The sequence below is a fragment of the Gymnoscopelus braueri genome, assembly GCF_963280865.1.
Source record: "Gymnoscopelus braueri genome assembly, chromosome: 19".
NCBI classification, from domain to species: domain Eukaryota; kingdom Metazoa; phylum Chordata; class Actinopteri; order Myctophiformes; family Myctophidae; genus Gymnoscopelus; species Gymnoscopelus braueri.
The window spans coordinates 14,859,502-14,876,305 of NC_137621.1; the positions used below are offsets into that span (position 1 = coordinate 14,859,502).

The 16,804-nt window shown below is 39.6% G+C and overlaps 1 protein-coding gene across 2 annotated transcripts; it reads left to right on the plus strand.

Moving 5' to 3' along the window:
- The first annotated feature begins 386 nt into the window (after positions 1–386).
- rcor1 (REST corepressor 1) lies at positions 387–12,250 on the plus strand. 2 transcript variants are annotated; one of them, XM_080414644.1, is made up of 13 exons: positions 387–993; positions 1,084–1,143; positions 3,563–3,643; positions 4,625–4,677; positions 5,304–5,465; positions 5,572–5,690; positions 6,106–6,184; positions 6,492–6,542; positions 7,076–7,279; positions 7,767–7,844; positions 7,938–7,995; positions 8,158–8,429; positions 8,780–12,250. In XM_080414644.1, the coding sequence occupies exons 1-13, from the start codon at positions 804–806 to the stop codon at positions 8,822–8,824; spliced, it is 1,452 nt and encodes a 483-aa protein (XP_080270770.1). In that variant the 5' UTR covers positions 387–803; the 3' UTR covers positions 8,825–12,250. The 2 variants fall into 2 exon arrangements, with proteins under 2 accessions (XP_080270770.1, XP_080270771.1); XM_080414645.1 differs by lacking the exon at positions 1,084–1,143.
- Positions 12,251–16,804: the final 4,554 nt, after the last annotated feature.

The following is a 16,804-nucleotide window of genomic DNA, read 5'->3' on the forward strand; positions in this document are numbered from 1 at the left end:
AACGTGGTGTGAGCTTGTAGATCTGCTATTTTCAAAGAAATCGTGGAAAAACATTTACAAATGTGGAATATTTTTGAAACATTTTACCAACACAATTACACAAATCTGTAAGGGCCGGGCTGCCGGGCACGAAACATTTTTCAGATGGGGATTGGGGGGGATTCGGGGGTCCATGACATGAAAATGTTTGAGAACCACTGCTTTAAACAACATTAGGAAACAAGCACAAATGAGCAACTACACTTTAGAAACAAGCACCCAAAAAAAACGCAACTAACAATTTTTACAGAAAAATAAGCCAAAGGTCGCTTATAATAAGCGGACATGGCAACACTGCAGGCGACACACACTTCTGATTGATCGTGACGTCACTGGTGCATCCCTGATAGTCCAGAGTAGACTTCTCGCTGGAGCTGTTTGGCAACAGAGGAGATCTAGTTGTAAAACATTCATTTTCAGGGAGTTATTTATTTATTTGCCTTTATGGATGCGATTATGTATTGTATTGGGCTAAACAACAGACGCATTGATAACGACACATTTATTGAAAGGGTCAATTAATCAATTGGTTCAGTGAAGTAGAGACACATCGGGCAGCAGCTAACTGACTGGCCAACCTGCTACGGTTACACTTTCCTCGGGCTGTTGGTTGAAAGTTAGCCTCGTTTAGCTTCTTTAGCAAGGCGCTAACGCCGCCCCCATCGGGATTAACGGGACGTGGGGCTAACGACGCTAGCCTGCTAAGCTAAAACAAGGCTAGTGTGTTGTAGTTCCTCAGTTCCCCATTTTTCAGCGACCAAACCATGCCGGCGATGTTGGAGAAAAGCGGGACGGAGATGTCCGGGAAGAGAAGGGGTAGGAACTCGGTGAATAATACTAATAACAACCATGATAATCCTCCCAGGAACAGTAAAAGTTTGTCTGCCACCAACGGGAGCAGCAACAATTCATGGGAGGAAGGAAGTTCAGGCTCCAGTAGTGATGATGAACATGGTGGGTAGCCTCGGTCTCATGTCTACTACTCACTCCATGGACACTTGGTCCTTGAAAGCATCAAACCCGGCTGTGTTTCTGTGTGTCTAGGAGGCGGTGGGATGCGGGTCGGGACTCAGTATCAAGCCGTGGTGCCCGATTATGATCCAGGTGAGATTTATTTAAAACTACTGGAGTTTAAAGACCAGCAGAGCTCAGAGCCAGTTGGTAGCCTCGAACACAGTCCACGAGTTGTTGAGGGGAGAAATTAAGGAATCCAGTCATCCATCTTTTCCACTTCATCCCGTTTCTTCTGTGCCCAGAGTGAAGTTTTAACTTTAGTTTGATTATTCTACAGACTGAATTATATAGGTGTTAATAGTATAATAGTATAATAGTTTTTAAGATGGAACGAATTGTGTCAAGATTGGTCAATCTTTAGGGTTGCAGGCTTTATTATCCCCAACGGGACCATTTGAAATGCATGCGAATGCTCTTGATTATGATGTAATATTGCAGGTGACTTTACTGTAATTGATGGCATCACTTGCAACTTTAAGAAAGGGAGTAAAGTATTTAGATTTAAAAAATGTCCTTCTGACTCTTAATGTTGCCTACAAGCTAACATGCGATTATATTTTGTCACCTGCTGTAGATGACTTTCAGTTGATGTAGAAGTTTTACGTTCCTTCATAGTTTCAGCAGATTTCTGTCCTTGTTTAACTTCCTGTTTTTGTAAATGGTGAAGTTAAACAACTGGGTCTGAAGAAAACAATTAGGCCTGAATCAAGCCAGCTACAGAAAATTATAGAATGACATATTTTATTTCATATTCTTAGTAGTAACATTCATAGTTCATTTAACAGATACAACTTAATAAATTACCCAACAATGTAGCAATGCTAAAGCTGGCTGCTCATTCAATGAGGACAGGTTAACCTTTTTGGAATGGAATCCTAGCATAATTTTGTTGTACTGCCTTTACAAAGGTAATTCTACATATTGATTTGATTTATCGATTTGCACAACAGGAATCATATACATATACATAGTATACTACTTATTTCCTGGGAAAGATGACAGAAATATTGTTGTGCCGGTGAGGTAAGAAACCCTGGGAGGGCTTATACGAGAACCTCATAGTTACATTACATACAATTAGAATTTATTAGTGTTTAAAAACAAACCAAAAGCTATAAATACAATAAAAAAAAAACGGATCATAAAGTATAAGAAAATAGACCAGAAAAGACAAAAATAATAAGACAAAACAAAGACTACTACTCGTGTGAAATATAAGATAAAAATGACAAAAAGTTTTTAAAATACCCATAACATGACAGTATTATGGAAGCCTACCATCTAATTACCCTCTCGGGTATTCAATGTATTTATTCATCTTCATAATTAGAGGCTATTTCTAATATAAGTTAGGCTACATCACAATATTACTAATTTGCCAATCACCATTCAGCTCCACATCAGTACACAATCATTAGCCTAATTTACCTTAAAGTCCCTTTAAAGGAAATTCAATTATTTGTTTTAAACCCATTTTACAATTAAAAAGTAAAGGGCTGAAAACAAAATGTTGGACAATTGTTTTAGTTAATGATTTTTTTTGGGGTGGGGCTGAAATCATGGCTCGAGGATGCACTGGAATATGGCTCCAGTGTGTGGTCACTCATTTTGACTGGAAGAGTATTGGGTGGGTGGGGGAGCACACCAGCTGCACATGCGCACACACACACCTGGCAGACAGGCTTGCAGTCACTCAAAGGAGACAGTTTAAAGTAAACCATTGAGACCTGAAGCCTACATGTCTCCTAAATCTCAACAGTATTCTGAAAAACGTATGTTTCTATATCAGTGGTGCTCAATCTTTTTCATGTCAAGGACCCCCAAAATAATATGTATTTGGCCACGGACCCCCATCAAAATATTTTGTTCCAGGGACCCCCCAGAAGCAAAGATTTGAGTTAAAAATGTTCGCTTTAAAAATATATATATTCAAAGATTTGCACACATTTTCACGATTTTTCAAAAATAGCAGATCTACAAGCTCGTAGCGCGGCACTCGGTGCTTGTATATCTGCTATTTTTGAATAGCCCAAAGTGTAAAATAATGCTTTTTAGCTCAAATCTAATGTCTTAAAGGGTTAAACCAGTGTTTCCCAAACAGTGGGTCTGGACCCATTTTTTGGGGTTGTGGAGACGCAGACACTTTTATGGGTCGCCAGTAAATATTAAAAAAAAATTTTTCCCCCATAATTATTATTTCAAAAGATTTTCAACAACCAAAAAAAATCATAAATAAATAAAAGAAATAAAATAAATTTAATTAAAAAACAACAGCTTTTAATAAGTAGTGAAAATAGCAGATCTAAAAGCTTTGTAAATATATATATTTTGTATTATTGCTTTCATTTCACGTGACATGAATAGTATGTCCAAAATGAAAGCTGCTCTTTGTGAATGCACCCAAGTATGTTGAAAAATGGCATACTGATTAGTATGTAGCAATGCATTTCGGACATAGCTATGTTGCTGTACCTGTTGCGGTGCATCCTAACATCCTGTGTGATTCCAGAGGTGGCCAAGGTGGCTCAGCAGAGAGACAACCTAGGCATGCTGGTCTGGATTCCCAGTCAGACGCTTGCTGACAACAAATGTAAGATAACAAGGAATTGAAGGAAATCACTTCTTCACATGTTTTCTGCATCACTAGTGTAAATTGTTCTCATAGGATGTTCATATCATGTGGATTTATTTGTACATTTCAATTTGTGAAAACGAATCCTTATTTATTTGATGACCATTTTCAACCTAGGCAAAATCTTTCAAACATTTTCCAAAACAATGTGTAAACAAAAAACAAACAGATCTACGAGCTCACAAATCACAAAATGTCGCATTTTGATTGAGCTTGAAGCTCGAAGTTATTTTCACTGTTCATCGTATGCTCAAGTGTATAGGGCTTAAAGGAGAATTTTGGACTAAAGTTTTATTACCTTTTCTATGATGTTATGATATCTTAGGATGAATGGTACAATAGAAACATTTCATAACTCCACCCCTGGTCCGCTACAGCTTAAAATGTGCGCGGATAGGCCTTAGGTTAGATCACATATTTTAATAGCTTTTTTTTTTGGTGAGAGATCTGACGTCCATAGTGACCGAACACTGTCCAAAAAAAAAAAAAAAAAACAGAAGTCTCGCTAGACGAGATTGAAATCTCGAGATTTCAATCTCATCTAGCGAGACTTAGGTTTTTTTTTTTGGCTGCATAGTGTTGTGTCACTATGAACATCAGATCTCAAAAAGAAAAAAAAAAAAAAAAGCTATTAAAATATGTGATCTAACCTAAGGCCTATCCGCGCACATTTTAAGCTGTAGCGGACCAGGGGTGGAGTTATACAATTTTTCTACTGTACCATTCATCCTAAGATATCATAACATCATAGAAAAGGTAATAAAACTTTAGTCCAAAATTCTCCTTTAAGTGTTTAAAGTCATTTGTAAACCGTTTTTTACCAAGTACAGGGCTAATAGTATAATGTATTATATAATAGTAATAATAGTGTTTTGTAAATTAAACTGTAATATGATATATTTGTGGTTGGACATATATCCTATAATGTGTGTGTTTCAGTGGATGAATACATCGCCATTGCCAAAGAGAAGCACGGTTACAACATGGAACAGGTACATTCATAATTTGTAGAAATGGCAGACATACAAGCTCATAACGTGGATGCTACGCGTTATGAGCTTCCGGGGCACGACACTGACATCCGACAGAGCATAAATTAGGCTTAACCCTGGCCGTAGTCTGAACCAAAACAACCTAAAATAACACTTTCAACCTGCCGTCCCAAATTTGACGTAAATGTCATTTCATGCAAAAATTCGTAAGAAAGTAGCAGATCTACAAGCTCATAACGCAATGGAAACAAGCCAAAGGATTTTCTTGGGTTTAAAATCCTCTTAGCAGATCTCGTATTGAAGTGTACTTTCTTGTGCTTTTTTTTCAATTATTCAATCAATCAATCATATTGCACCGCAAGCTTGTGGATCAGCTATTTTAGCTATTTGTTGCACGATTAAGTATATAGGGCATATGTGGTAAACGTGTGAATCTCCCTCATTATTTGGAGTAAAGAAATAATATTGACATGGTGAGAAATCGCATAACGACCCCCTCTTGAGAGCAACACAACTGACGATGTGTTTTCTGACTGATCGTTATCTCCATTGCAACTGCTGCATTTATTATCATATGTATCTATTATATCCATTCGTGCCATTTATCTGTTTGTGTATGTGTGCAGGCCCTGGGGATGTTGTTTTGGCACAGACACAATATAGAGAAATCTCTGGCAGACCTTCCGAACTTCACCCCTTTCCCTGATGAGTGGACGGTGGAGGACAGGGTTCTATTTGAACAAGGCTTCAGCTTCCATGGAAAGACATTCCACCGCATACAGCAGATGGTAGGACCACACACACACACACACACACACACACACACACACACACACACACACACACACACACAGTGATATAATAACAGTATCTAATGTGCTAATACTTCTATAGCTGCCAGATAAGTCCATAGCCAGTCTGGTGAGATTCTACTACTCTTGGAAGAAAACACGCAGTAAAACCAGCCTGATGGACAGACACGCACGCAAACACAAGAGGGAGCGAGATGAGAGGTGAGGAATATCCCTCAATATATTTCACATCATTAAATAGAGAAAATCTCTTCCAAGTAAAGTATTGCAGTTTCATAACGATCTATTCAAGTAAAGAATTGCGGTGTCTTTTATGTTTCATAACAATCTATTCAAGTAAAGAATTGCGGGGTCTTTTATGGTTCATAACAATCTGTTCAAGTAAAGAATTATGATTTCATTTTGGTTTCATAATGATCTATTGAAGTAAACAATCACATTTTTAAAATGTTTAATCACAAACGGTTCCTCCTGCAGGAACCGTTTGTGATGTTTATCATGGTTAGTATTGACATTTAGTAACCAGTTCATATAGCGGGTACACACTTAACCATCATCTCACGTTGACCAGAACACTGTGTGTGTGTGTGTGTGTTTGTGTGCTCTGTGTGTGTAGTGAGGATGAGGTAGAGGAGAATAATGCCCGCCCTCCTAGTGACACAGAGTATGAACCCACCAAGGACGACAAAAAGGAGGTTCGTAACAAAAAACGGTTTCATCTCCTGTTGTTGGCTGAGTAAACCCTAATTTATAGTATACTGCGCCTGTGTTACTTGGCAAAAATAGGTTGCCAGGTTGACAGTTGTTTAAGTACACTTTAATGTGGTGTCCTCCGGGATGTACTGTATTATTTTGTACCACATAAATAAACATCTCAAAGGCTGTTGAATATATGCATATATCGTTTGTAAAAGCCTTCAATGTGCTCATTTCTATTGTGACTGAAACCAGCCTGCACTATGAAGCTGTCAGCTTGCTCATTAATAGTTGTTTTTGTTGCAGTTGGGCTCTGTTTCAGAGAAGGCAGAGACCAAACCATCTACAGGACAGAAGGTAAACATGATCATCTACATCATTATTCATCTGGTTTTTCATTCATTCACCCTTTGCAAAATGGTTTCGTGCAAATATAGTGAAGATAGCAGATAGGCTTGGAAATGTTTTGACATTAGTTTAAACTTAATAGGGATCGATAACTATTTGATTAAATCGATTAGTTCGATTTACTGTTGTACCCCTATATAATACTTGTATCTGGGTGTTGGACATTCTCACTGTTATTGCAGTTGTGAAATATTAATTAGCTTTAGTTTAAATTTGTGCGGTTTCTGTGTTTTTATTTCAGTTTAGTTTTAGTTAGTTGTGCAAGTGTATAACTGGTTTTAGTTTTAGGAATTGACGAGTTTGAGTTTTTATTTAGTTTTAGATTTTCAGTAATTATGAGGTAAGCCTTGATTTATTTATCATTATACATGAAATTCTTTAGTTAACTAACAACCCTGCCCTGTACATTTCTATTCATTCTCAGTATAGCTGTTTCCAGCATGTAAAGCAAATATGGTGACATCGATTTGTCTCCCTTCCAGCCTGCCAGTGTACCAGAGAAGCCCACCCATGTGAAGAAGGAAATCCAGCCTCTGTCAGGGAAAAGTCTTCACCGAGCTAAGAAGAAACCTCCTAAAGGAATGCACCTCAACCAGGCAGACGTAGCAGCCATGTCTTCTAGTGGCCCTGCTGCCATAGGGGTCATACGTCAACTAGACGGTGAACTGGTCACAATTAAGAGACAGGTGAGATGGAGTGTGGGATTTTGTGTCATGTAGCGCACATGCACTATACTGTATGTGGTGAGAGGGACGGACAGACAGTAGGACAGCTGAGAGATGGTGGTGAAGAGACAGACAGTAGGACAGCTGAGACGGATATAGTGTAGAAGAGAGAGACTGTAAGACTGCTGATAGATAGACAGACAGACAGACGGTGTATGGTTTTATTTGGGCAAACAATCACGAGATGGATGGCACCAGTAGTCATCCCACAATATCGTCACAGTATCAATATCGAGGTATTTGATAAGAAATGTTGTGATATTTTGTTTTGTCCATATGTCCCAGCCCTACTCTGGTATGATGAAATGGTATTAGCAGTTTGCTTTAAATTATGATTTGCTCCAAATAAAATTGACTCAGTTTTAGGCAAGGCAGGCGATATGAAAGCTGAGAGGGAGACGGGTCTTAGGCTGTCTTCCTGTTTCCTAATATGGTATTTCCTGTTTAGATACAGACCATTAAACAGAGCAACAGTGCTCTGAAGGACAAACTCACCCCAGGATTGGAAGACTTCAGAGTACCAGAGGTACAAACACACACATACATACACATACACAGAGTACTTCATTGCCCTGTAACAGAGAGGTCAGATGTTTCATGATGCCATTGTTGTGGTCAGGTGAACCAGAAGTTCAACACAAGGTGGACCACAGATGAACAGCTGTTGGCTGTACAAGGTAAACCATTCAAAATGCATGATCTTTATAAAGTACAACCAGAGTGACTTCAGTAGCCTCTGTCAAGGCCTTGAAAATCTCCCTTGTTTAGCTAGTGGAAAATATGAATGTGTTAGAGGAAGGTACGAATGTGCAAATCTCAACTCCTCCCGTTGATCGCAGCCATCAGGAAGTACGGCCGCGACTTCCAGGCCATCTCTGACGTGATCGGGAACAAGTCGGTGGTCCAGGTGAAGAACTTCTTCGTCAACTACAGACGACGGTTCAACCTGGACGAGGTCCTCCAGGAGTGGGAGGCCGAGCACGGCATGGAGACGGGGAGAGCGGAGGACGACAAGATGGAGGTGATCCCCACCTCCTCGCCGGAGGAGCAGGGCGGAGCCCTGGCTGGGGGTGGGGCTGTGGCTCCAGACACCCCAGAGGAGCAAAAGGAGGTGAGGAGAGAAGGAGCATGAAGGAGGACACTATTTAATTGTTTTATTCTACACCAGTGCTTCTAAATGTTTTGGATTTCGAGGACTCAGTTTGATATATGCATTAGGCCACAGACCCCCATTTGATTACAATTTGTTTTCTCTTTCACCAATCTACAAAAAAATGTGTACAGCAGTGTTAATTCAAAACTGAGAGCGTACAAATGGATCCAAATGGACCCATGATGTTGGTATCCCCTGCTGATCTATTCTACTCTGCTTTGATGTAATTTATTCTACTACTCTACTCTGATATACTATTGGACTCCGATGTACTCAATTGTACTGTTTTTTTAAAACATCCATTGTAGGACTCCTCCTCTCCAGTCGACTCCCAGAAGCCCCTGGCCTCCTGAGACGGCAGCCATCTTGGATTGGACCTCCTCTCTCTCTTATTTATCCACTCCTCCCCTCATCGCTACTCTCTCTCTCTTCTCTCTCTTTGATATGAGGAGCCAACAGCTATGATCTTTGACCTATGAACATTAGCACACCTCTCGGAGGTCATTTCCTGTTACGATCCCTGTACTGACCTTTCAGTTGGACTACAAATCCCAGTCCCCTCCCCACCTTTAGCACAACGAAATGTGTTAAGTCCACAGCTGACACCAAATACAGACCTACAGAGAGACGGGTAGAGGCAGAGACAGGTAGACAGACGAACGGATATATGGGAAGATTGTAGGATGGGAAAAGACGGGACGGCTTACAGATGGAAAGACAAATGGACATTAATCTACAATGATGGAAGGCTGATAGATTGATTTTAGTAAATGATCGATGTCAGGTAAACAAAGAATCATATTTTAATTATTTTATTAGGGTTTTAAAGTGTTTGATATTGAACGCATTGCTTCTGGACTGACTGGTCTCGGAGACCAACACCAACTGTCAAAATCCATTATGGACACTGATCATTTGATTGAGTTATTGTCCAGTGATTGATAAGCAGGGATACTAGCGGCACTTTATCCCATTGATCATCTGTCATCACACCCACGTCGACCTAGTGACAACTGTTGAACAATTGTTTTAATTTGTTAAACTGTATATTGATGCTTGAGGAGTTTCATTTCAAAATGCTGCAATGCTTCCTGTTTACGTCTGTTTTACACACTGTTCTTTAAAATCAGGATTTCACTCATTTCTGTTTTTTCATACTGAACGGAACCAAATGGACTAGACTTCTCAGCTGGAGCCCGGCCGGCTCCGGTTATCTTTCTTTTTTTCAGTACTAATACAAGTGCAAGCACTGAATGAACCATTTGAGTGTACAGGCAAAGGAGGTCTAACTTTCCAATTCAATATAGCCATTAGCATGAGAAGCAGCTCACAGCAACCCAAAAATATAAAGCCATGTCTTTTGGTTTTTAATTGTTTCCGTCACAAATAAACTCAACTGCAAGAACTGGTGTCTGACATAAGAAGTTGAATAAATGCAACATGCGTTTCGTTTGTACACTGTGCAGCACTTTGGTCAATCTCGGTTAGTTTTAAACATGCTTTGCGAATAAATTGACTTCACGCGACCATAAACGTGATGGTCACTCACTCTCTCTCGTTTATCAGACTTGTGTGTGCACTCTGTCTCTAGCACCCAGTAGTGCTGTGTGAACCAACTTGGGGCTGGGCTCATTGTTGTATATTGTATGATACGGCTCGAGCTGCAACTCAATTTTCAGTCCCACAGAGAACTCCAGATGGACTCATACGTGACCATTTGGTTCCATTTGCACACTCTTAGGAGTTAGATTTACTGTGTAGCGGTTCAGTGTTTGCTTAGAGACATACTTGGCTGTTGATGTACGTGCATAGGCAGACATTGGTGTCAATCGTGACCTCTTTTTTTTTTGTTCACTTTTTATGATTTTTATATCAGATAGGTCCGTGTAGAGAGAGACGTGAGACAAGATGAGAGTTCAGATTTGAACCCGGTTATTTGCGCTCACTAGGAGCATAATGGTCTGTGCAATAGCGCGCTGAGCCAATAGGCACCCCCCAAAACCATGTGACCTTTATGTTACAGGACGGTGTCTTCAGCCACATGGATACTAACTGGGAAATTGGTCATTTTTGAAATGAAACTCTTTCTCGTACATTTCTCTTCATTAGTTTTCAAGTTGTCTAGATTTTAAACTGATGTCTGTTTGTGTTCAGTTTAAGATCAATCCAATCCGCCGTTTGGGACATAAAGGGGTTTCATGTTTTCTTCTAGTGACACAGAGGAAAGACGTCTTTAATGGAGGAGTAGTGTTATTAAACTTTGTGGATTTGTCAAGAAAATGAAATTTGTATGTGGGGCGGTGGCTAGAAGAACTGATGCAATTTCTTCCTTTATATTTTATGATATTACTTTGGGATCAGGGAAGGAAACTCATTTGCCTGCCACAGTGGCTGGAACATGTACATTTCATAATACACCAACCATGTTTACCAGGTGCCTACATTTTTAGAGTAGGAGAAAAGCCCTAATGATGTAGATTAAATAAAATGCTCGTAGCATTCATTTTGGAGTCTACATATCAGCTTTTTACCTTTTAATTTATCCAGTTCTCTGAGCATAATTGCTCTTCAGTAATATCCTACTTCACACTCCCACAGTCTTAGGAGCCAATCAGCGTCTGTGAGCGCAGACATGGATTTGCTCTTCCTCGTCTTGGTTTCTGCAAAACGCCCACCCAGCGTTTGGGGCCAGACCAGTCTGCAGAAGAGGCATGATAATGCGAATTCATGCGACCTGGATGCTTTACTAAGCTAGGAGCTGCTCACTTAAACCTTTAAGACCGGGAACGCATCTGTGTCTTTTAGATTTCTTTGGCTATTCAAAAATAGCAGATATACAAGCTCATAGCACGGCATAGAGTGCTGCGCTATGAGCTTGTAGATCTGCAAATCTTTGAATACATACATTTTGTAAAGCGAACATTATTAACTCAAAGCTTTGCTTCTGCGGGTCCCTGGAACAAAATATTTTACAAATGTTTGCTTCTTAAATATTATATTTAAAGATTTCCACACATTTTCACGATTTTTCAAAAAATAGCAGATCTACAAGCTCATGTATTATCTGCTATTTTTGAATAGCCAAAGAAATCTAAAATGACTGCGTTCCCGGATTGAATGGGTTAAGAGCGATACCAGGGAGGCGTAACACTCGGCCCGCTTGGTGAGAACAGTCGGCACCAGCGAGGCGGAACACTACAGCCCCTTATATTAAGTTAGGAACTAGTCAGGCAAAAAGAGTTAAAACGCCGAAGGTGCGCCGTCTGAAGCGGTGTTGAGCCACGAGAGGCACTGCAGAGCGAGCTTAGGCGAGCTAGTCGACCATGCCGATCGTTGCAAAGTACGCGTCAGGCAACTCGGCACCGTTCGAGTTACGTCCCAATAGTGTGGTAAATCACCCCTACCCCCCTAGTCTCGATTAATCCCGAGACGTCAAATGTGGCAGAGTAGGATCTGGTGGCCAGAAATACCTGTTTTTTTTTTTTTTTTTAAGATTTAGTTTGTTAATTAAATTTTTTTCAATGAGTTTGTCTTTTTTATTGTGATACGGTGCATTTGTCGGGGGCGAGATTTTATTGTAATAAAAACATACTTAAATGTGTTCACAGTTAATCTGGCACAGCTGAAATTGTAAAATAGATTTCATATCCACCCAAAACACTAGGCTTGTGTATGAAATACTAGTTTTGTAAACACAATACAGTTTCAGTTTTTTGGCCTCGTTTTTGTTTTTATTTCAGAATTAAAACAAAATGTTTGTTTTAATACCCCACCCCCCCCCCCCCCCCACACACACACACACTTAGCTTTTTTTGTTAGTTTTAATTATAATAACCTTGCTGGCCACAGTCAAGCACCCTACTCTCATCCTTTTGAGCATTTCGGCACAAACCACAACTTGCCTGATTTAAACTGGCCAAAAGCATGACAAATATAGCAGATGTACAAGCTCACAACGTGCCACGTCCGACGTGTTGCTTGTAGATCTGGTATTTATGACGGTACGAGTATGAATCAAGAATAACTTACTGTAGGGCCAAACATTAAACAGCTGTTGGTTTCCTGCTCTCGATTTCAGTTTGATGAATTACCTAGATTAAGGGTGTGGATAATAAAGCTGTTATTATTTTGTAATGGATTGTATTTATGACAATTTGAGCTGGCCATCGTTGATGACCACAGTGTAATGAGGTAGGCAATACTTCTGCCCTACAGATGTAAACAGCAGGAACTGAAAAATAAAAAGTCAAAAATATAATCTATAGTCAGGTTTTTGTTGGGAAGAAGACACGGTCGTGTACGTTGGCGTCACGCAGAAATAGCGTGAGCTTGTAGATCTGCTATGTTTGCTATTTTTTAAGACATTTGAAACGATTTCTTTGCCCAATTTGAAAACATTTGATACAATTTGGAAGAACTGATAAAAAAAAAGTGTAAGATCTTGAAACTTGGCCTATAATGACCAGGTTGAAAAAGGGTTAACGACGTAAACCCCAGCATCCGTATTCTGGGGAAAAGCCTTCACTGGAAATGGCAGATCTACAAGTTGCGACGTGTTGTAAGCTTGTAGATCTGCCATTTACAGCGAAGATCTTTGATCTAGAGCGAAAACAGAAAACACTAGTATAGAGCCCTGAGGGACTCCGCTCAACAATGCATGGGTTTTAAGTGGTTAATACACAATATCTAGTTCCTGCTGTTTGTCCTGGCAGAGTGTTGGAGGAGAATGTGGACGTTGTAGAAACACTTTGGGTCAGCGATTCTCAACCTGTGGGCTGGGGCCCACTGGTGGGCCGCAAGGTTATTGCAAGAGGGCCCCCAAATAAATGTGTAAACACTAAGATTTTAATGATAATGTAACATTAATGTATGTTTTTTTAAAGTCAGCATCTTTTCTTTAACCCATTAACAAGACCTGAGGCCCGATTCTTCAAATGCCTCAAAACGCTTTAGGAGTGCGAATGCCTTATTGGTTTAGGAGTGCGACAAAAACAAAAAAATCTCCATGAATTCAGTGCTTCATGGGGTGTGTAATTGGTAGACAATATATTGGGTGAACTACTCCTTTAAAGCAACTATTTAAGGCAGAAAATGTGTTTCAGTCGCACTGACCAGGTATCAGGTATCTCAGAGGTACCTGATGAAGGTCGGTAAGGTCAGTGCCACCGAAGCCTATTTTATGGATTAAATAGTTGGTATGAAGACAATTGTGTGAGATTCTTTTTTTGTCTTATGCGTTGGCTTTCCACTCCTACGCACCTGAGGGGCCAGTTGCACCACCTCACACTAAGTTCAAACTTAGCCTAGTTATAGCTTAAACACATTCAATCCTGGAAAGTATCTGTGTCATTTTTAGATTTCTTTGGCTATTCAAAAATAGCAGATATACAAGCTCATAGCGCGGCACAGAGTGCCGCGCTATGAGCTTGTAGATCTGCTATTTTTTGAAAAATCGTGAAAATGAGTGCAAATCTGAATATATATTTTAAAAATGTATCTATATTTAAAGATTTGCACACATTTTCGCATAAAAAACTAACAATATCAGATCTACAAGCTCGAGCTTGTATATCTGCCATTTTTGAATAGCCAAAGAAATCTAAAAATGACATACCTTCCCGGCTGAATAGGTTAAATGGCTTTTTTAAAAGCCATTTAAGCTATAACTAAGCTAAGTTTGAACTTAGTATGAGGTGGTGCAACTGGCCCCTGTACACAACTGTCAAGTAGTTCTGTAAAAGGACTTATTTTACCAAGACATGTGGAATGCACCGTGGGCTGTTTGTGTGGAGAAAATAGTAAAATCCTTTGTGATAAAGCTGCAATCCTGAACTTATTTTAATGAATAAAAACATTATTTTAACCAATGTACATGTTAAAGAGTATGTTAATACAATATAACTGGCACATCTGCCGTGGAGGTGGTCTCCCTACTCTTCCATTGAGAGATTTAGACCCTGGTGTCAGGCAGGACACCTACTGGTTGACCAAGTAGTATTGTCGGAAGCTCATTAGCGCAGTACTTCCCCTGGACAAGCGGGAAGTGCCTGTTGGAAGAAGAGTAGAAAGTTAGTGTCATGCAGGAGACCGGAGTTCAAATCCTGGGATAGTAGGACATAAAAGTTACGGATTGCAGCTTTCATTTATCAAATGTGTTCGATATTACGAATGTAGATCCGTAGGCTTACTATTGTGCACACTCCAATTTAAATGAACACTCAGGATTTTATTAGAGTTCAGTACAGAGTTGTCAACAATGACTTACAAAACCAAACAGGACTAACTGAGCAATTAAACATAAACAGGATTTCAAGCTCCTGTTCTAGCAAAAGTACTTTTGGTATTATCTATCATTACCTTTCTAAACCAGTGATGACCGGTGACTTTTATAATTCACACACCAAAAAATAGAAAGGGTCTCCCTGTGGAGCGCATATCTCCTCCAGAGTAGGTGGCTTAGCCAGGGCTGTTTAAAGGAGTAGTTCACCCAAAATATGTCTTATTTTCTATCAATTACACACCCCATGAAGCCTTGGATTGATGGAGATTTTTTTTTTTTTTTAATCACATTCCTGAGCCAATAATTTGATGACGGGTCACCGGTCAGTAGGAGAGTCAATTGACTCCGCCGGTCATCAAATTATTGGCTCAGGAATGACAAAAACAAAAATGTCTCCATGAATTCAAGGCTTCATGGGGTGTGTAATTGATAGAATATAAGTAATGTTTTGGGTGATCTACTCCTTTAAGACCTGTGTTGCAGCCGCAGGGTCCCGAGGAACCTGTGGGGTAAATGAAGAATCTCTTTTTACAGAGGTTGAGTTCTTAATTTGTATAACAAATACAACAGACTGGTCTTGTGACAGACTGTTCATGCTGGTACCTGCTTGCTGGGAAAGGTTCCTGCAGGCAACACTATATCAAATCAATGATATTATTGAAATGATATGGTGATGCACACACACACACACACACACACACACACACACACACACACACACACACACACACACACACACACACGGCACAATGCAGATTAAAAACAAAATAACTGCAGTTCCAGACTGTCCTGGTGCACCACACGGAAACAGGCCTAATTAAATTATTGGTTGGAATCCCAAACCCAAACCCACAGTTTACTTCAGTACAGTTTTCTATAAAGCAAAATGTAGCAGGTAAAAGAGGGTATAGGCTCCTTTACGCAGTGGTGGAAGAAGTACAATTTATTTTTTACTGGAGTAAAAGTATCAATACCAGTGTAGAAATACTCTGTTACAAGTAAAAGTCTGGTATTCAGAATTTTGTTTAGTAAAAGTACAGAAGTATTGGCATCAAAATATACAAAGTACCAAAAGTAAAAGTACTCATTATGCAGAATGTCCCGTTTGACAAGTTATGTCTAAAATTTATGAAAGATCTTTTGAAAATGGCAGATCTACAAGCTCACAACTCGCCGCGATGCGTTGTTGCGAGCTTGTAGATCTGCTATTTTCAAAGAGACAAAGTTTAAATAGGGCTGGAGTGGTTAATGTATGTTTTGTAATAATAATCAAAATGTACAACTACGTTGTAACTACGGTAGTAACTCAAGTTTTCAAATAACTGTAAAAGTACAATATTTGCCTCTGAGATATAGTGGAGTAGAAGTAAAAGTATAGAAATTTGTAAATACTCCAGTAAAGTAAAAGTACCTCAAAATTGTACTTATAGTACAGTACAGTACTTGAGTACATGTACTTGGTTACTTTACACCACTGCCTACCCGCCTTTACGTGACGTGCTTAATAGAAAACTAACAAAAAACATACCTACTAGCTAGCATATGATTCTATGAATGAATACTATCGGAATAGTAACGCTAGAAATGCAGCGAAAGAGTTTCAATTAGTGCCTCCTGAGCAGATTTATTATAAACTGTGGCTATGGCATTTCAGTAAGTCCAGTTTTCATGACAATTCCAATGGCACATAATGGCAAATAAGCATCTGTTTCTATTCAATAACAGTTGTGCTAGCCAAGGTTTCTACTTTAATTTGGTTAAACACTACATCAGCGGGATCCAACCGACTCAGGCACTGCACTACCTCGGGTCTTCGGCGATACACACAGCGAGTTTGAAGTCGATCAGTTGGAAGGTTCTCGAGCTACGCGAAGGACAGATGCGCACACATGCACAGAGAGTTCAGGCATTTATAGAAGGATTTGTGGTGGTATTTTACAACTTTCAACCTGGCGTCCCTATCTCCCACTTGTCGTCTCTATCTCTCTCACTCTTATTATTGTTATTATTATATATAATGATATAATAAAATCTAAACATATGAATTGTTATA

Excerpts from the sequence above, each read along its gene's own strand:
- rcor1 (XM_080414644.1), top strand. The coding sequence starts at position 804 with ATGCCGGCGATGTTGGAGAAAAGCGGGACGGAGATGTCCGGGAAGAGA. Across the intron at positions 6,543-7,075 it reads AACCATCTACAGGACAGAAG|CCTGCCAGTGTACCAGAGAA; the intron begins GTAAACATGATC and ends TCTCCCTTCCAG. Across the intron at positions 7,280-7,766 it reads TGGTCACAATTAAGAGACAG|ATACAGACCATTAAACAGAG; the intron begins GTGAGATGGAGT and ends TTTCCTGTTTAG.